Genomic DNA, 23064 nt, shown 5'->3' with positions numbered 1-23064 from the left:
ATTATTATTATTATTATTATTATTATTATTAGAATCTATATACAACCGGGGGGGGGGTCAGTCTGGATGACTTTTGAGGCTCCCTTCTGGGTCCCCCATTCTAGATCCCTACATTGCAGGGGGATTAGTCTGGATGACTTTTGGGGCTCCCTTCCAGCTCCCCATTCTAGATCCCTGCATTGTAGGGGGGTCAGACTGGATTACTTTTAGGGCGCCCTTCTAGCTCCCCCATTCTAGGATCCTGCGCTCCGTTTCCCGCCTCGCGGGGGGGGGTCAGTCTGGATGACTTTCGGGGCGCCCCTCCCCTCTTCGCTTCCCCCCTCCCTTCCCGTGTACTGCAGTGACGACGAGCGCCGCGAGTGCGCAGGCGCGGCCGGAGCTGCCCCCCCCCCCCCGCCGTCTTCCCGGCCCGATTTCGGGGGGCCGCAGGGAGTCCCGGTAAGGCCCGCGACCCCCATAAAAAAACCACAACTGGGGAGGGGGTCTACTTGCGCCCGAGGTATGCGCCCTCCCCTTCTGGTTTTGGGGTTACCGACGGAGCAGGTCGAGGGGCGCCCAAGTTCTCCTAATGCCCCCCAAAACGGCTCCCTCCCTCTTCCTGCCCCTCTTTTCTCGAAAGATGGGCGGCCCCGTAGCCCAAAGCATGCGCTTGGGAGGCTACGAAGGGGGCAGTTGGGAGGGTATGTGTCCCCCCCCCCCCCAGGCGGGCAAATCCCTTTGGTTCCCCACCCCGCTTTCACAAAGGGGGATGCAACGGCCCCGGCGCCCCATCTCGCCTCGTGCTTTTGGGGGGCTACGGATGGCGACGGTTGTGGGGCGAATGTGGGGCGTGGGGGACCCCCATTGGGACAGATGGGGGACAGGATTCCCCCCAAAGTCCTCCTTACACACACACCAAGCGGGTAAGTCCATTTCGATCCTTTCCCCGGCACCAGTGATTGCCTGGCGAATGGAAGGTTCGGATGGGAAGGTACCTGAGGGTCATCCAGTCTGACCCGCTGCTCATAGCACGTGTGAAAAGGACCTCGGGGTTTGGGGGAACCACGAATTGTCACGTCACTGGATTCCAGGCTTCTCTCTTGAGATTCCTGCCGCCGCGAATGGTCCGTTTCCAAGAATCTCTATCCAACCACCCGACCTCCGAGGAAGGTATCAAAGGAGAGAACGACGAAATGAGAGGAGGAGGAGAGGAGGGATGGGGGGAAGGAGACAAGAGGAGAATAATAATAGGGCGGGAAGGGACCGCCAAGGCTACTTTGGATGGAGTTACAAGCTTGGTGGGTCAGAGGAACGCCTATTATTATTACTATTATTAGGATGTCAAAAACAGGTCATGCCGATGCCGGATGAATCTCAGGCCTCCTTCTCTTTCTCACCTTCCCCGTCTCTCTCCTCTCTTTCTTTCTTTCTCTCCTTCTTTCTCTCCCTCTCCATTCCTCTCTCAAATCTCCCTTTATCTCTCTCCCCCCCCTCTTTTTCTCTTTCCCTCCCTCCCACTCCCTGGACTCCTTCTTTCTCTTCCCCATTCCCCCCCTTCTTCTCTCTTTCTTTCTCCTCTCCCTCCAGTGTCGCATCTCTCCCCCCCCCCTTTCTCTCTTCCCCATCTCCCCTTACCCTTTCTCTCCATCCCGCCCCCTCTCCTTTCTTTAAAACAAAATAAAAAAATTCCTTCCAGTAGCACCTTAAAGACCAACTAAGTTAGTTCTTGGTATGAGCTTTCGTGTGCATGCACACTTCTTCAGATACACTTCAGATACTCCTTTCTTTGTCTGCCTCTCCATTCCTCTCTCAAATCTCCCTTCCTCTCTCCCTCTCTTCTCTCTCTCCCCCTCTCTCTCTTTTCCCATCCCTTTCTCTGGGACCAGGCCAGCAGCCAATTCCTTTCATATTCTTGATCTGCTGAATTCTTCTCTCCCTCCACCCCTCCCCCCTCTTTCTGGCAGGAGAAAAGGAGGAGGTGACATGGCCAGAGGGCATCTCTCCCAGCCACAGTGAGTAGGGTTCTCCTCCTCTGAGACAGGATCAGGCCCTGCTGCTGCTGGATTTTCCTGGATCTGAATGCCAACTGCAAACAGCAGCTGAAATGCGATGAATTATAATTTTAAAAAGCAATATTTTGAGCTCTATTGTGAATGTTAAAAGAGGTGGTGCCTTAACTGGACATTTACGTTTGCATTATTTGTGGGGCCTTTTTGTGGAGAAGCTGTGTACCAACGAATAAATAAAATGGTTCTGGTTTAAAAATAAAATAAGAAATGCAATCAGTTATTGAATTGCAGTTGATTACAAAATGGCAAAGGAAAGCCATAATGCCGGACCTGGTTGGCGAAAATGCAATGTGCAAATCAATGTCAACTTTGCAGTTGATGAAGGCTGAAATGCAGGGAAGAGATAAGGGTTAGGGGTTGAGGATAGGGATAGGGGTTGGGGGTTAGGCATGAGGTTGGGGGTTAGGGGTAGGGGTGGGGTTAGGGTTAGGGGTTATGGGCAGGGCCATCTTAAGCATATCAAGCGCCGTGGTGCAAAGCTCCCTCCGGTGCCCCCCCCCCCCGTTTCCCAGAGTTGTCCACCTTTTTTTAGGGAGGACAGCGCTGCCTGCGGGGCTGGAGGAGGCAGGCAAGGGTGACGAGCTAATGCTGGGAGGCGCCGCATTCAGCCTCCACCTCTTCCCTGATGCCCCATGCCACTAGTCTCTATAGGTAAGAGGCCCCTGGTTAGGGATTAGGGATAGGGGTTAGGGATAGGGGTTAGAGATAGGAGTTAGGTTTCCTTTTTTGGAATAATAAAATCCCTTTTTTACAGAAAGGTTCAACCTTGCTGGCATCCCAGATTCTGTGCATTAGGATAGAGACCGAAGATAGGATTCTTCCCTCCCTGTGTCCTGGAATCCTGTCTTCTCCCGCCGCTGGAGATGCAATGCCAGAGGAAAGCTGGGATGCTATGGAATGGGGACCGCCGCCTTCCGAGGCCTTCCGACAGGTGACAATCCGGCGCCACCCGGACAGAGGGTTTGGCTTTGTGGCCGGTGGCGAGAGGCCCGTGGTGGTGCGTTCAGTAGTGGCAGGTGAGGATTCCGGGGATAAATCTCAGCATCGGATCATCAAGTTGGAAGGGGGTTGGACTAGATGACGCTGAGGGTCTCTCTCCCCCCCGACAGACACCAGCTGCCCCTTCCTTTGGCAGGCGGACGCTCGGAGGACAAACTCTTTCCCGGGGACCAGATCTGGGCCATCGGTGACGAAGACGTGAGTGATGTTGCCCAGGAGAGATTCATCGAAATTGTGAGGTGAGGAAGGAGGAAGCGGGTTCAAGACACGCTGGTCGGACTGGATGACCCTTCTGAAATTTAAGAGCTGCAGTTCCTGCCTCCTCTACAAATCCATGGATTCTTTCTGGAGGAATTTCAACGCAGGGGAGCTGGGATCCCCGAGGGTCATCTAGTCCAACTCCCTGCAGAGGCAGAAATCTCAAGGAAACCCTAAATGTTTCCTTTGTTCCTTTCCTGCCACAGAAGCGCCAAGGAGTCCGCTGTCTTCACCGTGCTGCAAACCCATCAGGTGAGATCCCCGGGGGTCATCCATCTCAACCCCCACCCCCTGGCAAGTCAGGAATCTGCTTTTCCGGCTGAGATTTTGGAAGGCGGCCAACCTCTCCCACAAGGCCCGTCTTTTCCTTCTCCCCTTCCAGTCGCCCAAGTCGGCCTTCATCAGTGCTGCGAAGAAGGCCAAGCTGAGGTCCAACCCTGCCAAAGTGCGCTTCTCGGAGCCGGAGCCGGTGAGTTCTGGAAAGTTCTGGAAGGGTGGGGATGTGGTCGTCTCCTTTCTTCATGTCTCCGTTGCCTCTTTGGGCTTGTTAAAGATAGCTAATGTGCTGCACAGAGTGACTGGGGAGGCCCGGGCAGGTGGGCGAGGTATAAGTAATAAATTATTTATATTTATATTTAATTTATATTTATATTTATATTTATATTTATATTTATATTTATATTTATATTTATATTTATTTATACCTGGCCCATCCAGCTGGGTGATTAAAAACAGAATAAAAACAGAATAAAACATCAAACCTTAAAACTTGCCTAAACAGGGCTACCTTCAGATGTCTTCTAAAAGCCAGGTAGTTGTTTTATATTATTATTATTATTATTATTATTATTATTATTCCGCCAGCCTCTGCTTTTCCGCCCGCAGGAGATGCTGAAGAAGGAAGCCCTCCTCCTCATCCCCAACGTCCTGAAGGTTTTCCTTGAAAACGGGCAGGTCAAGTCCTTCACCTTCGACAGCCGCACCACCGTCAAGGTAGAAAGGGAAGCAGTGTCTTGTGATTAGAGCAAGGGGCTGGGAAGCAGCGTCTAGTGGTTAGTGACTTGTAAAATGCTTTCAGAGGAAAAATATTTGTAGAGATTTTCTATTATGTTACATTCTAGTCCAAGGAATGTATTGAAGTTATATTCTATTTTATTTATTTAATTCTATTTAAGTTACATTCTTAATTCTTGATACATTGTAATTCTTAATACATCAGGAAAGAAGGATTTATTTTAAGTTTTTAATGTGTGCTAAAACACAGTCCTTTTTTTATCAACATCAGTTAACAAACATGGTGTCAGAGCTGCCTCTAGGTCCCAGCTCACAGAGGACCAATGCTGGGCTGTAGTTATGTACAAAAGTCTTTATTGAGGTTCAGTTTCCATTTCAAAGCCGTAGCGCGCAGCTCTACGTCTTAAAGCCTAGACCGGCGAAGTACCGTCTGAGTCTCCTCCCCTATGACACCAGTTTAAGATCCTAGCCCGGCTCCACCTTTTACGCTGCTCTCTCCTCCTCTGGGTCCTCCTGCCCGCTGGGGCATTGCCCTTTCTGGACTCTTCCGACGCTGAGTCGCTTAGCTCCTCCCCCTCCCTCCGGCGGGCTTTAGGACCCGGTTCCCAATCCTCATTCTCTGCTGTCCCGCGCTCCTGTACATTTGAACTTGCCTCTCGCGCCAACCCAGTGACCTTCCTCCTGACCGTTACACTACTTCTGTCACTGCTTCCCTCTTCCGGTACACTGGCCGGATCTGACCTCCCCTCCGTTGTCTGACTCTCCGATGGAGGTGTGGTCAGCCCTGCCTTATCTTCTCTCCCTGGTGGGGAATGCACTGGCCCTGATCCTTGGGACTCTTCCCCCCCACTCTGCTCTGGTGGGGAAGCTGGTCCTGATTTCCAACTACTGCTCTGGGAGTCCCTGCTGTCCCCTTGCTCCTGGGACGTTCCCCTTGGGAACCCCCTACCCCTGGCCACTGGCGCCCCCTTCTGTGAATCTTCCGATTCGCTGGAGAGGCTCATGGAATCCCTCGGTTCACTGTCCTCTTCTTCTATGCTCCCCTCGGATTCCTCCCCCTCCCCCTCGCTCTCCATCTCCTCTCCTCCATGTGCCTCTGCTCCTGAACCCCTGACATCCATCCCCCCCTCGAAGCCCCCCCTTCCCCCCTCCCCCTCTTCTGGCGTGGGTTCTGGGTGCTCCAATGTTGTGGGGGTGAGTGCAGGATACAGTTCTTCCCCCGTGGTATGCCTCCAGCCGGGTAGATCCGGCCAGTCCTCCACGGGCTCGTCGACGTTGATCTCCTCCGCTTCCATCTCTCTGCCGGTGTGTTCGAACCCCGGATCCTCCCCCAACACATCCATGACCTCCTCTCCCCCTGTCGCCTGGGGTGACGCTGCGTGCGCGGGCCCGCTCGGCAGTTCACTGCGCCACCCCACCACAGGTTGATCTTCCCACCAATAAGAGCTGCCTGTGCCAAACCCTGAGAGGGACCCCTCTGGGGAGCTAGTCTCCGGCGCTGTGTCCTTCTCTGAAGAGAAACCCCGGAATGTGCTGGCTGAAAGTGTGGGTGTGAAAAGATATTCGTCAAAATAATCCTCCGGCATGGGCCTGTGTGGGAAGAGTGCGTGGAACTCGTCTTTGAGGTAGTGCTCCTCCACCGCATAGTACGGTACCCAGCTGTTGGCGCTGGCCGGGGTACCTTCCCTTGCGAGTAGATATTCCACCCCCTCTTCCCCCCATCTTGAGTCCAAAATCTCCGTGACCTCGTTGAGCTGCCCCGCCCTCGGCAACCCCCCTGTTGTGGGTGCGTCTCTAAGCGGGCTCGGAGCTGTCCCTGGCGCCTGAAACCTGTGAGGTGCCTTGTAGGGCGTGAGCACCGATCTATGAAAGACCGGGTGCATTCTGGATCCCTCCGGTAGTGTCAACCGGAAGGCCACTGGGTTGATCTGTGCCTCGACTTGGTAAGGGCCTAGCTGCTTGTGTCCGAGCTTCTTCTTAGCTAAGGATCTGGCCAGCACTGCCTGGGCTGCTAACCAGACCCAGTCCCCTACCCGTATGTCCTCCTCAACTCTCCTGTGTCTGTCTGCCTGCATCTTGTACACGTGTTTTGCTAGCTCCAACTGCCTTCTGAGCTGTTCATGGACCTCCTGTAACTCCTCTGCCAATGCCTCTGCTCCCTGCGGCTCCCCTTCCCCCTCTTTCTCTAAGCCCGGGAAGGTCCTGGGATGTCGCCCATTGTTGGCGAAAAATGGTGTCACCCCCGTGGACACGTGTTTCGTGTTGTTGTAGGCAAACTCGGCCAGCGGTAGGTAGTCCACCCAGGTCGAGGGCTGCTGGTTCGTGTAGCATCTCAGGTACTGCTGCATGATGGCGTTGACCCTCTCCGCTTGTCTGTTGGTCTGCGGGTGTCTTGCCGACGCTAGGTTGACCTTGACGTTCAGGATCCCCATCAGCTTCTGCCAGAAACTCGAGATGAACTGGCGACCCCGGTCGGACAGGATAGACCGTGGCAGGCCGTGCACCTTGAACACGTGGTCTATGAACAGCTTGGCTGTCTGTTCCGCTGTGGCCACCTTCGCGCAAGGAATGAAGTGCGCCATCTTGGTGAACATGTCGACTACCATGAGTACTGCTGTTTTGCCCCTCGAGCTGGGCAGATCAGTGACAAAGTCCAAGGCCACCCTCTCCCACGGTTCGGACGGGGTCTGTAGCGGTTCCAACAGTCCCGCCGGCGGTCTGTGTACTGGCTTGGCCCTTTGGCATGTGTCGCACCTCGTGACGTAATCCGCGACTTCTCCCTGCATCTTGGGCCACCAAAAGTCTCTGGCTACTAATTCCACCGTCTTTTCCTTGCCGAAATGTCCGGCGCTGGGTGCGTCGTGTAGCTGTTGCAGTACTGTCGCGCGGAGTTCATCTCCCGGCACGTAGATGGCCCCTTTGCGGAGGAGCAGTCCGTCGCGTATCTGGAACTCGTCGTCCTTTGCTCCGCCGCTGCGCACCTCCTCCATCTTGGATCGTGCGAAGGCATCCGTTCGAAGTTCGCGCCGTATTGCTTCCAGGTCCACGGTGGCCGAAGCGCATGCCCACGCCTTAGGTGCGAAAATGTGTTTGGCCGCTACCGGTGCTGCTTCCTCCAGATACTGCGGCTTCCTGGATAGCGCATCAGCCATGATGTTGTTGTCTCCGGGGATATATTCTATCCTGAAGTTGAAATCCGCAAAGAACTCCGCCCAGCGGATGTGTCTCTGGTTCAGGAACCGCGCCGTGCGCCAGTACTCCAGGTTCTTATGGTCCGTGCGAACTTGCACCGTGTGTTTGGCTCCGATGACGAAGTGCCGCCACGCCTTGAATGCTGCATGAATGGCCAGCAACTCTCTGTCCCAGATGGTGTAGTTCTGCTCCGACTTGCTGAGTTTCCTGGAGTAGAAAGCGCACGGCCTCCAATCCCCTTGCGGGTCTTGCTGCAACAGGACTGCCCCCACGGCTCTGTCGGAGGCATCCGTCTCAACCCTCATGGGTCTGCTGGGGTTCACATGTAGCAGTTGTTCTTCAGAAGCGAAGAGACGCTTGAGTTTCTGAAAGGACTGCTCCGCCTGCTCCGTCCAGATGAACTTCTTCTTCTTGGAGCTGAGGGTGTCCGTGATGGCCACCGTCTGCATAGCGAAACTCTTGATAAACTTGCGATAAAAGTTGGCAAAGCCGACAAACCTCTGGACCTCCTTCTGATTGCACGGGCTTTTCCAGTCCAGTACCGAGCGTACCTTGGCGCTGTCCATGGCGATTCCCTTGTCGGACAGCTTGTAGCCCAGGAAATCCACCTCCGTCATGTCGAACTGGCACTTTTCCAGTTTGGCGTAAAGTCTGTGCTCCCGTAGTCTTTGCAGGACTTCCTTGACATCTCTCTCGTGAGCCTCCTGCGATTCCGAGAAGATCAGAATGTCGGCCAGGAAGCAGACGCACTTCTTGTAGAGGAGCCCCGCTAACACGTGATGCATGAAGGCTTGGAAGCAGTGGGAGCCATTTTGTAAACCGAACGGCATAACCCTATATTCATAGGTGCCCAAGGGCGTAAACATGGCCGTCTTCCACTCGTCGCCCTCCCGCATACGTATAAGATTGTTGCCCCTCGTAGATCCAACTTGGTGAAGATGCGTCCCTTCCTCACCGTCGCGAGCAAGTCGTCAATCTTGGGCATCGGGAAAGCCGTGGGCTTGGTTTTCGAGTTTAAGATTCTGAAATCAACTACCAACCTCTTTTGGGGCGTGTCTTTTTTCTTCACGAAGAACACAGGACTGCCCCCCACTGCTTTGGATTCCCGGATGAATCCCCGCTTCAAGTTGTGATCTATGAACTCCCTGAGCTCTTGCAGTTCGTCTTCAGACATGGAATACAGTTTTCCTGTCGGCAGCGTCGCCCCCGGCAGGAGGTCAATCTTGCAGTCGTAGGGTCTGTGTGGAGGCAGCTTGTCCGCTTCCTTCTCGCAGAAGACCTCCAAAAACGCCTTGTACTTGTCGGGTACTGCTTGCAGCATGCCCAGTTGTAGCTGTGGGTCATCCTCTTGCCCCTCGTCCTCCGGGTTAGTCATGATGCAATGTTCTGCGCAGTAGGAGGAGCAGAAGGTCAATTTACGCTGGTACCATGCCAATGCCGGGCTGTGCCTGTCCAACCAGCTCATGCCCAATACTATGGGTGTGTCTGACAGGTGGGTGACGTTGAAGCTGATGACTTCGCGGTGATTTCCGATTCGCATCACCATTGGCGGCGTTTGCTGTACCACCTGTCCCCCCAGCAATTCTCTTCCATCGACTGTCACTACTTTCAGGGGCATCGTGGCAGGCAGGAGCGCTATGCTATGTTGCTTGATGAAATCCACTCCTATAAAGTCTGCATTGCTACCAGAGTCAATGGTAATAGGTGAGCCTATTGGGAAGCTGGAGGGCTGCGGTGAGCTGCACCACTGGTTTGGGCGGGAGGGGGTCTGTGGGCTGTAAGATGCCTGGGGACTGCTTCACTGACTCGTCTGGCTGGGCCCCAGTAGCTCTGCTTCCAGCCAGACTTCGGCGTTTCCCTGCTGTGGTTCTCTCTGCTGAACTGCTTCTGTTACTTTTGCTGAGGCTGCAGTGTGCTTGAGGAGCCTCTGGGGGCACTCTTTTGCCATATGCTGAGCACTGTCGCAGATGTAACACTTCCTGTTCCCTCTAGGAGGCTTCACTTTGGCTGCTCCCGGTGTTGGGGCTCTGGTCGCTGACTGAGCCTTGGCACCACCTATCTCCATCGGCTCCTCTCCCCCTCCCAGTGGAGGCGTGGATTGAGTGCGCGCTGAGTCCCTGGGAAAGAAAGGAGGTGCTCTTACTGGTGTGCGTCCCCAACGCCCTTCGTCTTTGCTCCAGGGACGTTCTTCCAGACGCACACCAATCGTTATCGCTCTCTGGACCACTTCTTGAGTGCTCTGGGGTCTCTCCCCCCTTGCGATTTCGTCTTTCACAGCCCCGTTCAGCCCCTCCCAGAACAGGTCCCTGACGGCCGCTGTATCTTTTTCCCATCCCAGCGCGTTGACCAATGCAAAAAAGCGGGAGTGATATTGCCTCACAGTGGCTCTGCCTTGTTTCAAACCATGAATCTCTCTTTTAGCGACATCTACATCTATCGCTGATAAAAAACAAGCATCCATTGCCTTAATGAAGGCTTTTGCGTTTTGGAGGGCTGCATCATTATCTCTCCACAGATTGCGCAACCACGCTTTAGCTTCTCCATGGAGATGCGTTAGTATGAAGCCTACTTTCTCCTGCTCATCTCTAAAGTCCTTCTCCAGTAACTTTAGTGCAAAAAGCACGTCTGCTCTGAAGTTAGGATATTGCTGCAGACTCCCATCGAAATGAGACACAAGGCTCCCTCCTCTCATTCCCAGCCCAATTCCCTCTGGTCTGGCTCCCTGTAGCCCCTGTTTAGTCAACATTTCCAACCTGGCTTGCAGATCCTTGCAGACAGCATCTGATTCCTCTTCTCTCCTCCTGGCCGCTAGTATTTCTGCGTTAAGTTGTGTCACTGCGTTTTGCAGTGCTGCCAGTTGTTCTTCGGTAGTCATCTTGTGCTGCTTTCGTGAGCTCGCGAAGTACCAATCTTCGCCCCTCGCTGCGTCCCCTCACGTTGCGAGGTTTTTAGTGAGACGGTACTTACTGTCAGAGCTGCCTCTAGGTCCCAGCTCACAGAGGACCAATGCTGGGCTGTAGTTATGTACAAAAGTCTTTATTGAGGTTCAGTTTCCATTTCAAAGCCGTAGCGCGCAGCTCTACGTCTTAAAGCCTAGACCGGCGAAGTACCGTCTGAGTCTCCTCCCCTATGACACCAGTTTAAGATCCTAGCCCGGCTCCACCTTTTACGCTGCTCTCTCCTCCTCTGGGTCCTCCTGCCCGCTGGGGCATTGCCCTTTCTGGACTCTTCCGACGCTGAGTCGCTTAGCTCCTCCCCCTCCCTCCGGCGGGCTTTAGGACCCGGTTCCCAATCCTCATTCTCTGCTGTCCCGCGCTCCTGTACATTTGAACTTGCCTCTCGCGCCAACCCAGTGACCTTCCTCCTGACCGTTACACTACTTCTGTCACTGCTTCCCTCTTCCGGTACACTGGCCGGATCTGACCTCCCCTCCGTTGTCTGACTCTCCGATGGAGGTGTGGTCAGCCCTGCCTTATCTTCTCTCCCTGGTGGGGAATGCACTGGCCCTGATCCTTGGGACTCTTCCCCCCCACTCTGCTCTGGTGGGGAAGCTGGTCCTGATTTCCAACTACTGCTCTGGGAGTCCCTGCTGTCCCCTTGCTCCTGGGACGTTCCCCTTGGGAACCCCCTACCCCTGGCCACTGGCGCCCCCTTCTGTGAATCTTCCGATTCGCTGGAGAGGCTCATGGAATACCTCGGTTCACTGTCCTCTTCTTCTATGCTCCCCTCGGATTCCTCCCCCTCGCTCTCCATCTCCTCTCCTCCCTGTGCCTCTGCTCCTGAACCCCTGACACATGGATACATATGCTATCATGTTATTGTTTGAGTAAAATAATTGTTATTAAGGAAATGATTCTTCTCCTTCCAGTAAAGTAGAGCAAAACAGTTGTCCAAATAAAAAGTTAACTTATTAAACCTCAACATCATTTTATAATTATCGGTCTGTGTATTTCTAATAGTAGAACCAAATCAGTCATTTTTGATAGAACTGTAAAAATTGATTATTCCAAAAAGGAAACCTCCCTCTGATTGTCACTATTAAGGGGGTGCCAGCAAGGCTGAACCTTACTGTAAAAAAACAGATTTATTTTTCTTATTCTTCCAAAAATGCTTTTCTCTCGACCCTCCCAGGATGTGATGGCAACCCTCCAGGATCGCCTTTCCCTGCGGCGGATTGAGCATTTTTCCCTCGTCTTGGAATACCGCAGCCCCGAGCGGAGCCACCAGTTTCTCCTCCTACAGGAGAAGCAGCCTTTGGCCCACGTGAGTCAGAACTTTGAAATCCTCCCTCCCTCCCATCCATCCTTCCTACCTTCTTTCCTCACTCCCTTTCTCTGTCCTTCCTTCCTTCTTTCCTTCCTTCTTTCCCTCCTTCTTTCCTACCTTCTTTCCTTCCTTCGTCCCTCTCTCTCTCCTTCCTTCCTTCTTTCTTTCTTTCTTTCTTTCTTTCTTTCTTTCTTTCTTTCCTTCTTTCCCTCCCTCCCTCCTTCCTTCGTCCCTCCCTCCCTTCCTCCCAAATCCCACAAGGATGGACAGGGGAAAGGGAACCCAGGGTCATCTAGCCCACCCCCTTGCCAGAGCTCTCCTTCCTCCCCCCAGGTCGTTCAACGGACCCACTACCAAGGCATGCGGTGCCTTTTTCGGGTCAGCTTTTACCCCAAAGACCCTGCCGAACTGTTGCGGCGAGACGCCGCCGCCTTCGAATACCTCTACATCCAGGTCAGCGGGGTGTGTGTGAATGTGTGGTTAGAGGGTCCCAATCCTTCCTTCTAGCCGGCTGCTCCACCTAGTGGTCCTCACTGCTCCTCAAATGGGCGGGGTACAAATTTATTATTATTTTGCTGGGGTTAAGCACTAGTTCCAGCTCACTAGTCTTCCTAGTCCCTCGATCTAACCACTAGGGACTGCTTACAACTCACAAACCACTAGCTGCTGCTTTCTAGTCAATAACCACTAGTCACTGCTTCCCAGTCCCTTGCGGTAACCACTAGGCGGTGCTTATAATTCCCTCTCCAGAGCCGCAATGATGTCATCCGAGAGCGGTTTGGTGCCGACCCTGATCCGGAGTCGCTCCTGGTCCTGACGGCGCTCCACATCTATATCACCGTCTCAGCCACCCGTCCCAGCCACAAGGTGGCACTCAGAAACGTCGAGTGAGTGAGTTCCGGGGGGAACCCTGAGGGTCATCCTGACCAACCCTTGTTCCCACACCCGGGACAGCCAACCGTCCTTCCTTCCTTCGTCCCTCACTCCCTTTCTCTGTTCTTCCTTCCTTCCTTCTTTTTTTTCCTCCCTCCCTTTCTCTGTTCTTCCTTCTTTGTTTCCTTCCTTAGGAAGGAAGGAAGGAAGGGGGAAGGAAAAACAAAAAGGGAGGGACGGACAGCAGAAAGAAGGGAGGGAGAACAGAGAAAGGAAGGAGGGAAACAAGGAAGAAAGAACAAAGAAAGGGAGGGAAGGAGGATAGAGAAAGGGAAGGAGGAATGAAGAAATGAACAAAGGAAGGAATCAGGGAAGGAAGAGCAAAGGGAGGGAGGGAGGAAAGAAGGAAGGAAGGAAGGAAGGAAGGAAGGAAGGAAGGAAGGAAGAACAGAGAAAGGTAGGCAGGAAGGAAGTACGGTAAATTGGAGTGTGTGCGTTTCCTTTTTCTCCCCAGGAAGGAGTGGGGTCTGGAGCCCTTCTTGCCTCCCTCTCTGTTGCCGGCTACCAAGGACAAGCTCCTGCGCCGGTCGCTCTCACAACAGCTGAAGGCGCACCAGCGGCGCGGCGCCCAGGTGGGACCCTAACCCCTGGGATGGGTCCCTAACCCCCGCCTTGAGCCTGGGGTCAGACTGGATGACCCCAAGGGGCACCCCGATTCTCTCCTCGCAGGTCTCCCCTACCCGGGCCAAGCTCCAGTACCTACGCCTCCTCGACCGGCTGCCCACCTTCTCCAGTGTCATCTTCCAGACCGTCGGGATGGTAGGGTTTCCGAGTTCTGGTTTGGTTTCTGTTTCAAGTTCTGGGCTCAGATTCTGGTGCCAGGTTCTGTTTTCTGGTTCCCAGTTCCGGGCTCCGGGTTCCGGGCTTGTATTCTGGGTTCCAGTTTCTGGTTTGGTTTCCAGTTCCTGGTTCTGGTTTCCAGTTCAGTTTGGTTAAGGTTCCGGGCTTGGATTCTGGTTCCAGGTTCCGGTTTGGTTCCCGGCTTTGATTCCAGCTGCGGTTCCTGGCTCAGTTCCAGTTCCTGGATTCTGGTTCCAGGTTATGGGTTTTGGTTTCCGATTCCTGGTTCTGGTTTCCAGTTCAGTTTGGCTAGGGTTCCAGGCTTGGATTCTGGTTCCAGGTTCCGGTTTGGTTCCGGGTCCTTATTCTGGGTTCCAGGTCTGAGATTGACTACTCTGACTCTCTTGTAGGACGGCCAGGACACGGCCCCCACCCTCCTGGTGGGCCCCCGCCATGGCGTGAGTCACGTCATCGACCTCCGCACCAACCTGACCACTGTCCTGTGCGAATTCAGCCAGATCAGCAGAGTCCAACTCTTCCGGGAGAACCCGGGTGTGGCAAGGGTGGAGACCGGCATTGTGGATGCAAAGGTGGGCAGGCTGGAGGGCCGCCTGGGGGCCACCCCGTCACTCGGATTTTCTTTGGGGTTTTTTTCTATCAGATTTTCAAAATTTTAAATCTGAATTAAAAAAATTTAAATCAAATTTTTAAATTTTAAATTTGGTTCTTGATTTAAATAACATTTTTATTTAAATCACATTTTTAATTTAAATCGCATTTTTTTTCTATTTAAATAAAAAAATTATTCAAAGAATCAGATTTTTTGATTTAGATCAGATTTTAATTTAAAGCACATTTTTTAAAAAATCTGATTATTTCAATTTATATCGGATTCTTTTGATTCAATTTATATTCTGATTTAAATTAGATTTTTATTACTTAAATCAGATTTTTCATTTAAATAATATTCAGGCTTTATTATGATGAGAACAATAAGAATACAGTGGTACCTCTGGATGCAAATGGGATCTGTTCCTGTAGCGTTCCCAAAGCAAAGGAAGGATTAGACTCTGATTAATAACACACAGAGGCTTCAATCAGCAAGACTCTGGGAGGAGTGCTGTCAGGGACTCAGCGGGAGCGCAGGGAGGAGAGGAGATGGAGAGCGAGGGGGAGCAATCCGAGGGCAGCGTAGGAGAGGATGACAGCAGCCCAATAGATTCCGTGAGCCTCTCCAGCGAATCGGAAGATTCACAGAAGGGGGCGCCGATGGGCAGGGCAAGGGGGGACCCAAGGGGGACACCCCAGAAACAAGGGGCCAGCGGGGACTCCCAGAGCAGCAGTTGGAAATCAGGACCAGCTTCCCCACCAGAGCGTAGTGGGGGGGAGGAGTCCCAGGTATCAGAGCCCACATATTCACCACCAGCGAGAGAAGAGGAGTCAGGGGTGGCCACGCCTCCATCGGAGAGCGAGTTAACGGTCAAGAGGAAAGTTGCAGGCTGGGCGCGCGCGCCAAGTTCAAATGTACAGGCGAGCGGCACAGAAGGTAGCCCGGATAGGGAACCAGGTCCTAAAGCCCGCCGGAAGGAGGGGGAAGAATCATCAGGGTCAGCGTCAGAGGAGTCCAGGAAGGATGAGACCCTAGCGGGCAGGAGGGCCCAGAGGAGAAAGGAACTTAGGAAGAGGTGGAGCAAGGCGAGAGTCTTAAACTGGTGTGGAAGGGGAGGAGACTCAGACGGGACTTCGCCGGTCTAAGGTCGAGACGTAGAGCTGCGCGCTGCGGCTTTAAAATGGAAACTGAACCTCAATAAAGACTTTTGTACATAACTACAGCCTAGCGTTGGTCCTCTGTGAGCTGGGACCTGGAGGCAGCTCTGACAAGTGCGTATAATAATAATTCCTGTCCACCCTTCGGCCCAGGTCGTTTTATTCACAAAAGAACTTTTTACCCAGTGTTCGTAAGAACCAATCAGATTTCCTCAGCATTTCAAAAAACCCCACGTGGGGACAAAGTTACACTAATTTAAGCATGCATACTTCTGGGGTAAATAAAACAGAACTAAAAAGGAAGAATGCATTCAGCAAACTTGGAGGTCATAAACAGCAATAAAGGAAGGAAGGACAGGTAGTATTTACCATCTCTTTGTGAACACTCCTAAGATCTATCTAAAGATTTAAAAACTACGTCAAAGAAGCTACCTACTATCTTTTATGGATGCCTGATGAAGCAACTGGCCTGTGTATTTAGAATGCTGATACGTGCCTGTCAGGCTTAGAAAATGAACAGTAGAGAAAATGGCCAGAAATGCAGAGGCTTGTGGGATTTGATCAGAAATTATTGTCAATGAATCTAACCCAGTCAATGCCATGCTTTCATAGCGGACACAATGGCTTGATGCATATTTTATAATTCCTCAGAGTAATCCCATCTGATCCCCACACTCTGGAAATGTGCACTCCTACAGTTCCAGAGCCCCATTCGCATCCTGCAGCGAACGCAACCCGTGTCTGCACGTGTCGCGATTTGCCATTTCTGTGCATGCGCATGACGTCATTTTGAGCATCTGCGCATGCGCGAGTGGCGAAACCCGGAAGCATGTGCTCTATTACTTCCGGGTCGCCGCAGAGCACAACCTGAAAATATTCATCCCGAAGCTACTTCAACCTGAGGTATGACTGTTTAGTAATAGACTAGAATATTGTATGGTCCTATTATTCCAATAATAATAATAAAGATCAATATTTTATGATTTTATGATTCCAATACTGCTTCTCTCCCCAGCCGCTGGTGCTTCTGATGGAGTGGCCAGAAGCCACCAATTTTGCTGGCCTCATTTCCGGCTACTGCCACCTACTGGCCGACTCCAGAAGGACGCTTTTCCCAGTTGCACCGCCTCCCATGACCAAGGCAGGTACGTTTCCAAGCAAGGGAAATTCCAAGCAGCTGAAAGTCAGATTTTTCTGGAGGGGATGAAATCCCAGAATCCCAGATTGAAGGAAGCCAGCCTGGGCCCCTATTATTATTATTATTATTATTATTATTATTATTATTAAATTTACTCTTACATTTCTCCAACAAAAAGGGACAATTTTAATAATAATAATAATAACAATAACAATAACAATAATAATAATAATAATAATAATAGTCTTACATTTCTCCTATGAAAATAGGCATATGCTAAATAACAACAACAAAACAACAATAATGCTTTTACATTTCTCTGTTGACACGACAACAACAATTTTACATTTCTCCTATGAAAATAATGTTGTTTAGTCGTTTAGTCGTGTCCAACTCTTCATGAACCCCTGGACCAGAGTATGCCAGGAATTCCTGTCTTCCACTGCCTCCCGCAGTTTGGTCAAACTCATGCTGGTAGCTTCGAGAACACTGTCCCACCATCTCGTCCTCTGTCGTCCTCTTCTCCTTGTGCCCTCCATCTTTCCCAACATCAGGGTCTTTTCCAGGGAGTCTTCTCTTCTCATAAGGTGGCCAAAGTATTGGAGCCTCAGCTTAAGGATCTGTCCTTCCAGTGAGCACTCAGGGCTGATTTCCTTCAGAATGGATAGGTTTGATCTTCTTGCAGTCCATGGGACTCTCAAGAGTCTCCTCCAGCACCACCTATGAAAATAGGGACATCCTAAATAACAGCAACAATAACAGCAACAGCATCAAAACAACAACAATCATGCTTTTACATTTTTCTGCTGAGAATAGAGATGTCAATAATAATAGAATTATTAATTGAATTTATATACTGCTCAATTCCTGTTGTTGTTGTTGTTGTTATATGTTATGTTATGTTATGTTATGTTATGTTATGTTATGTTATGTTATGTTATGCCATGCCATGCCATGCCATGCCATGCCATGCCATGCCATGCCATGCTATTATTTTTTATTCTTTTCTTTACTTTTTAATTAATTGAATGTATCTACCGGCCTACATGCTGGAGTTCCCAGATATATAATTTACTATATATAGTATTCAAATATTAATATTAATACTTATATTATTATTAGAATGAGAATTTATATACCAGCTCCCATGACCAAGACAGGTACATTTCCAAGCTCAGAAAATTCCAACCAGCTGAGATGTCTGATTTTTCCAAAGGGAAGAAAATCCCAGATTGAGGGAAGCCAGCCTGGGTCCCTGTTAACAACAACAACAACAATTGATTTATATCCTGCCCATTCGTCCACTCTTATATTTCTCCAACGAGAAAAGGGACAATCATCATCATCATCATCATCATCATCATCATCTTACATTTCTCCAATGAAAATAAGCATATCCTAAATAACAACAACAACAAGAAAAGAACAATAATGCTTTTACATTTCCCTGCTGAGAATAGAGACGTCAATAATAATGACCACAATAATTTTACATTTTTCCTATGAAAATATGGATGTCATTAACAACAACAACAATTTTACTCTTTCATTTCTCCAACGATAATAGGGACAATCTTAATAATAATAATAATAATAATAATTTTACATTTCTCCTATGAAAATAGGGACATCCGAAAAACAGCAACACTAACAGCAACAGCAACAAAACAACAACAATCATGCATTTATATTTCTCTACTGAGAATAGAGACATCAATAATAATAATAGTAATAGTAATACATTTAGGTGCAGAAAATATGAATGCCCTACGGACACGCAGGAGGTTCCAGGTTTGAATCAGGCCAATCACGGGTCAAGAGGGTTGGACTATACAACCCCGGAGCACCTTCCCTGGCAACCATCCTCACCCTCCGGTCTCTCCTTTTCCAGGCAGAGAGAAGGAGGCTGGGAACCGTAGTGCCTGCAGCAACCGCCGTGCTATGCCACCAGAGCTGCCACGCCGCCGCCGCCCTGACCTCAACCAGAACCGGATCTTCGGAGATGGGGAAACGCGGCCCAGGACCAAGTCGGATCCAGTGCTGAAACTCCCGGGTGCCGAGGGCGAGGGCTGCGGTGCCAGGCGTGCCCGAGCCCGCTCAGTGGACGGTCCCGGACGGAGCCTGGGCCGTGCTGGCCTGGATCTGACGGCGCTACCGCCGCCGGGCAGCGAGGGCGATGAGGACGACCCCACCACCGCCCTGGCCATCACAGCACCGCCACCTGGCTTCGGGGACAATAGCTCTGATGAGGACGACGCCTGGCGCCAGCGGGTGGCACCAAGCGAGGATGCCGGGTGCCAGCTACCGGTGACCTTCGTTGAGGCGGTGGTGCCGGGGTCCCAGACGGTCCGGGAACGAGCCCAGGATCTCGACGAGGCACTGGTGTCGACCCTGCAGGCCCTGGAAGCCTTGGCGGAGGCGGAGGATGGACCAGCGGCGCCAGCCACGGGTATTGAAGATGGCGTCGAGCCCACCCCCTGAAATAGGGATTAGGAATAGGGTAGTAGTAGTAGTAATAGTAGTATTGAAGAGGGTGTCAAGTCCACCTCCAGGTTAGGGATAGAGTTGTTATTATTATTAGTAGTAGTATTAATATTAATATTAGTATTGAAGAGGGTGTCAAGTCCACCCCCAGGCATAGGGATAGATTATTAACATCATCATCAATATCATTATTATTAGTAGTAGTAGTATTGAAGAGGGTGTCGAGTGAGGTGTTCTCAAAGTAAAGGAATAATTGAACTCTGATCAATAAGAATACACACAGATGCTTGAACCAGCAAGACTCTGGGAAGGGTGCATATAATAATCTGTCTCTCCACCCTCAGACCCAGGTCGTTTTATTCACATAAGAACTTTTTACAGAGTGTTCGTAAGAACCAATCAGATTTCTTCTGAGCATTTCAACAAACCCCATGTGGGGACAAAGTTAAACTACTAAAACTAATTAAGCACACATATTTCTGGGGTAAACAAAACAGAACTACAAAGGAGTGCATCTGGCAACCCCGGGAGGTGATAAACAAGCAATATTCATAAGGATGGCCAGGAAGACAGCGATCATTATCACCTTCGGGTGAGATCTGTTTCCAGGCCCTAAGATCAACATCCTGAGATTAACTGGCAAAGCAACTGGGTTGTGTACGTGACTTGTCAAGAAAGAGAAATGGGTTAGGGTTAGGAGGAAATGGCCAGAGATGCAGAGGGTTGTGGGATTTGGTCAGAAATTATTGTCAATGACCCAGTCAACACAATGCATTCATCGTGGACACAATGGCTTGATGCATATTTTATAATTCCTCATGGTAATCCCATCTGATCACTACAATTGAATCCATCCCTTGGGATAGGGATTAGGGATAGGATCATCATCAACAACAACATTATTATTATCATTGTTGTTGATTATTATGATTATGATTATCATCATCATCGTTGTTGTTGTGTTTTGGGAGCTGCCCAGAGTGGCTGGGGAAACCCAGCCAAATGGGCAGAGTAGAAATAATAAGATAATAATAATAATAATAATAATAATAATAATAATAATAATAATGGTTAGGGATAGGGGTTCAAGATAGGGATAGGAGGGATAGGGTAATAACCCTAGTATTATGATTATTATTCAACATCCTAATGCTCCCGGCCCTTGTGGTTTCTCCAGGTCTCATCGTCCTGGCCGCCCTCGACCCCGACTCCGGCCGTGACGCAGATGCTTCCCCCAACGCCACCTACTTCCTGGCGCAACGGGTCGACCCGGATGGCTTCCTGGTCCAGAAGGACCTACCTTTCCGCTTGAGAGGCTGTGGGGCGCCCACTTGGCAGGCGAAGACTGGGAAGTCCTCACCAGCGTGGCTCGCCGAGGCCAAACCAAGTCCCAGCGCTCAGCCTTGCCCCTCGAACCCTGAACCGGAGTGTCCCCAGAAGGAGACAGAGAGCTGCCAGGTGCCGGCGGATAGGATCCGGAGAGATACTATGGTTCCCCCACCCCAGGAAGTGTCTGATCTCGAACCCAAGGTGCCACACGGAGAGGATCTGGAGGTCCCGGCACAGCCGCGGGTGCCCCGGCCGGCGTTCCGCTTCCGGAAGCTCTTCTCAGCGACATTCCCAGCACGGCTCAAACGGGAAACGGATGAGCGCCGGGCGCAACTCCGGAAAGTGAAGCAGTTTGAACTGGAGTTCCTGGAGCAACTCCTGAAGGGTCCGGTGCCGGGGGGCTGTGGTTGCCCACCTGGCACCAGCCCTGTGCCAACAGCGCCCAGTGTGTCGCGGTGCGACTGCCGAGGGATAGAGAGTTGCCCGCAGCGGGTGGCACAAGGATTCCAGAGTCGACGGGTGCGCTCGGCCAGCCCAGAGCCGAGAGATGTGGAAAAGAGCGCCTCCTGCCTGGGGACCGAGTGCGTGGTGGCAGCAGCGCCACGCTACGAGAAGCTGCAGCGCTGCGCCAGCGGGGAAGGGGCCGTTCCAGAAGAGGGTGATCCAGCGCCGCGTTTCCCGGATGACGTGTGCCCACGGCAACTGGGGCCGGGTGGAGAGGGCTGCTGCTCAGTGCGCTCCTGCTTCTCAGCGCGGGGAGGTGATGACGAGGCCGATGAGCTGTGCTACTCGGTGCCGCCAATGCCGGACGCAGCAGCCCAGACACAGGAGATTGACCTGCGGGCAGCATCGGGCCTCGACCGCATCCGGGAGCTGTGCGGCCGGGAGTACGCCTTCCCCGGTGGGTTCTCAGCGGTGAGGCTTGACGCTGAACGGCTGCTGGGCGCCCTGCGGCAATGTGCAGCAGCGGCAGGGAATGGGGAGTCGGTGCCAGATGAGGGCCGGCGGGAGCTGGCACTGGCCTTCCGGGAGCTGAGGGCCGCCTGCCGGCGGGTGGCAGGCGCCGAGAAGAGCCCGGCACGGCTGCTGCCGGCCGTCGCCGGGAGCTTCCGGGTGCTGGCGCGGTTGGCGGAGACGGCAGCGGTGGTGGGCAAAGAGGCACGGCGGCGGGCACTGCTGGCTCAGGTGGAGGAGGTGGCGAGGAACTACACCGCCCTGGCAAGGGCGGCGGAGGAGTCAGCAGCCAGGCAGGCGGGCGAGGAGCCAGTGCGCCCATTGACGGCACCGGCGGCAAAGTGAGGCTTGCTGAGAGGACGTTGTGACGAGGCGGTTGTTTTGCGGAGAAGGTGGAGGGCGGCAATTTTCTCTCAGAGGGCTGAAGTCCGCCGGGCTCCATTGGCAGGAGCCCGGTCATGTAGTCCAACTCCTCGGCTCTGAAAGCTGGGATGCGGTCGGGTGACCCCACCCACTGTAAGAGGGAGGGAGGAAAGAAGGAAGCAAGGACAGAGGAAGGGAGGAAGGAAATGGGGTAGGAAGAACGGAGAAAGGGAGGAAGGGATGAAGGAAGGAAGGATGGAAAGGAAGGACAGAAAAGGAGGGGGGACGAAGGAAGGAAGGAAGGAAGGAAGGGAGGGAGGGAGGGAGGGAGGATAGAGAAAGGGAGGAAGGGAGGAAAGAAATGGGGAAGGATTAACGGAGAAAAGGAGGGAGGGAGGGACAAACGAAGGAAGGACAAAGAAAGGGAGGGAGAGAGGGAGGACGGAGAAAAGGAAGGAGGGACGAAGGAAAGAAGGGAGGACAGAGAAAGGGAGAGAGAGACAAAGGAAAGAAGGAAGGAAGGAAGGACAGAGAAAAGGAAGGAGGGAGAAAGGAAGGAAGGAACACAGGAAGGAAACAGGGAAGGAAGAACAGAAGAACAGAAAGGGAGGGGGCAAAGGAAAGAAGGTAGGAAGGACAGAGAAAGGAAAGAAGGAAGGAAGGAAGGACAGAGAAAAGGAAGTAGGGACAAAGGAAGGAAGAATGGAAAGATGGAGGGACGAAGGAAAAGAAGGAAGCTGGGAGATGGTTGGATGACTCTGGCAACCACAATGGTTGGTACCACAATGATTGGCACTGAGGTGGCCTTGCCTGGGGTTGGGCTGGATGACCTTTGTGGTTCCCTCTGGACACAGAAAACCCCCCTTTTTTACATGCCTGTATATATTATACATAATAAAGACTATATATGTATAGATATATGGAAATTATATCTGTGTAAATTTGACCTGAGATTGTCTATATAGAAAGATGTGAAACTTATATGCAAATTTATGCCAATACACGAATCTTCATATCGATCTTGTGTTTGTGACATCTCTCCCCCCCTAAAAAAATTGATAATAATATTTTTTTTAAAATATGGACTATTCCTAAAAAATGATATTAATATTAATCCATAATAATGTTGGTTAAAATTAATATATAATGATATTAATGTGGACTATTAAATAACTAATCAAATCAAGTAATAATATTAAGTAATAGTAAGTAGCAAATAATATTAATAATTGATATTAATATTAATAATAATGTTAATTTTGAAAAACGGACATAATCCGAGTCCTTTCTTGACTCTTATTTCATTATGAAATTTGGGGGAAATAATAATATAAACATAAAAATGTAACAACAACAATATGCACCAATATCCAGTATCCATTTTATTGTTTGTACTAGCCCATCTGAGAGGATTACCTGAAAATAATCATGAAAATTCTTCCTTGATTTATTTCTTTATGAAATGGGTGGGATATAAATAATACAGATCTGGAACGCCATGGAGTTTGGACATTTTGGCTCCTGAATGTAATAACAACA

The 23064-nt window shown here is 51.2% G+C and overlaps 1 protein-coding gene across 8 annotated transcripts; it reads left to right on the top strand.

The window, feature by feature from the left end:
• The first annotated feature begins 36 nt into the window (after window positions 1–36).
• Window positions 37–21821, top strand: FRMPD3 (FERM and PDZ domain containing 3). 8 transcript variants are annotated; one of them, XM_079962639.1, is made up of 16 exons: window positions 408–438; window positions 936–1277; window positions 2803–3064; window positions 3184–3286; window positions 3512–3557; window positions 3688–3774; window positions 4170–4298; window positions 11643–11774; window positions 12111–12230; window positions 12528–12664; window positions 13165–13282; window positions 13380–13469; window positions 13901–14080; window positions 16273–16402; window positions 18287–18844; window positions 20057–21821. In XM_079962639.1, the coding sequence occupies exons 2-16, from the start codon at window positions 963–965 to the stop codon at window positions 21505–21507; spliced, it is 3858 nt and encodes a 1285-aa protein (XP_079818765.1). In that variant the 5' UTR covers window positions 408–438; window positions 936–962; the 3' UTR covers window positions 21508–21821. The 8 variants fall into 8 exon arrangements, with proteins under 8 accessions (XP_079818770.1, XP_079818768.1, XP_079818767.1 ...); XM_079962644.1 differs by lacking the exon at window positions 936–1277 and having other exon boundaries at window positions 37–438; window positions 2830–3064; XM_079962642.1 differs by lacking the exon at window positions 936–1277 and having other exon boundaries at window positions 37–438.
• The last annotated feature ends 1243 nt before the right edge of the window (window positions 21822–23064 follow it).

This window comes from Podarcis cretensis (assembly GCF_951804945.1).
Source record: "Podarcis cretensis genome assembly, chromosome: Z".
In the NCBI taxonomy this organism is placed as follows: domain Eukaryota; kingdom Metazoa; phylum Chordata; class Lepidosauria; order Squamata; family Lacertidae; genus Podarcis; species Podarcis cretensis.
The sequence above is the reverse complement of the archived record's forward strand: the minus strand, read 5'-3'. Positions and strand labels throughout refer to the sequence as shown.

Excerpts from the sequence above, each read along its gene's own strand:
- FRMPD3 (XM_079962638.1), top strand. The coding sequence starts at position 963 with ATGGGAAGGTACCTGAGGGTCATCCAGTCTGACCCGCTGCTCATAGCA. Across the intron at positions 11,775-12,110 it reads AGAAGCAGCCTTTGGCCCAC|GTCGTTCAACGGACCCACTA; the intron begins GTGAGTCAGAAC and ends TCCTCCCCCCAG. Across the intron at positions 18,845-20,056 it reads ACCAGCGGCGCCAGCCACGG|GTCTCATCGTCCTGGCCGCC; the intron begins GTATTGAAGATG and ends TGGTTTCTCCAG.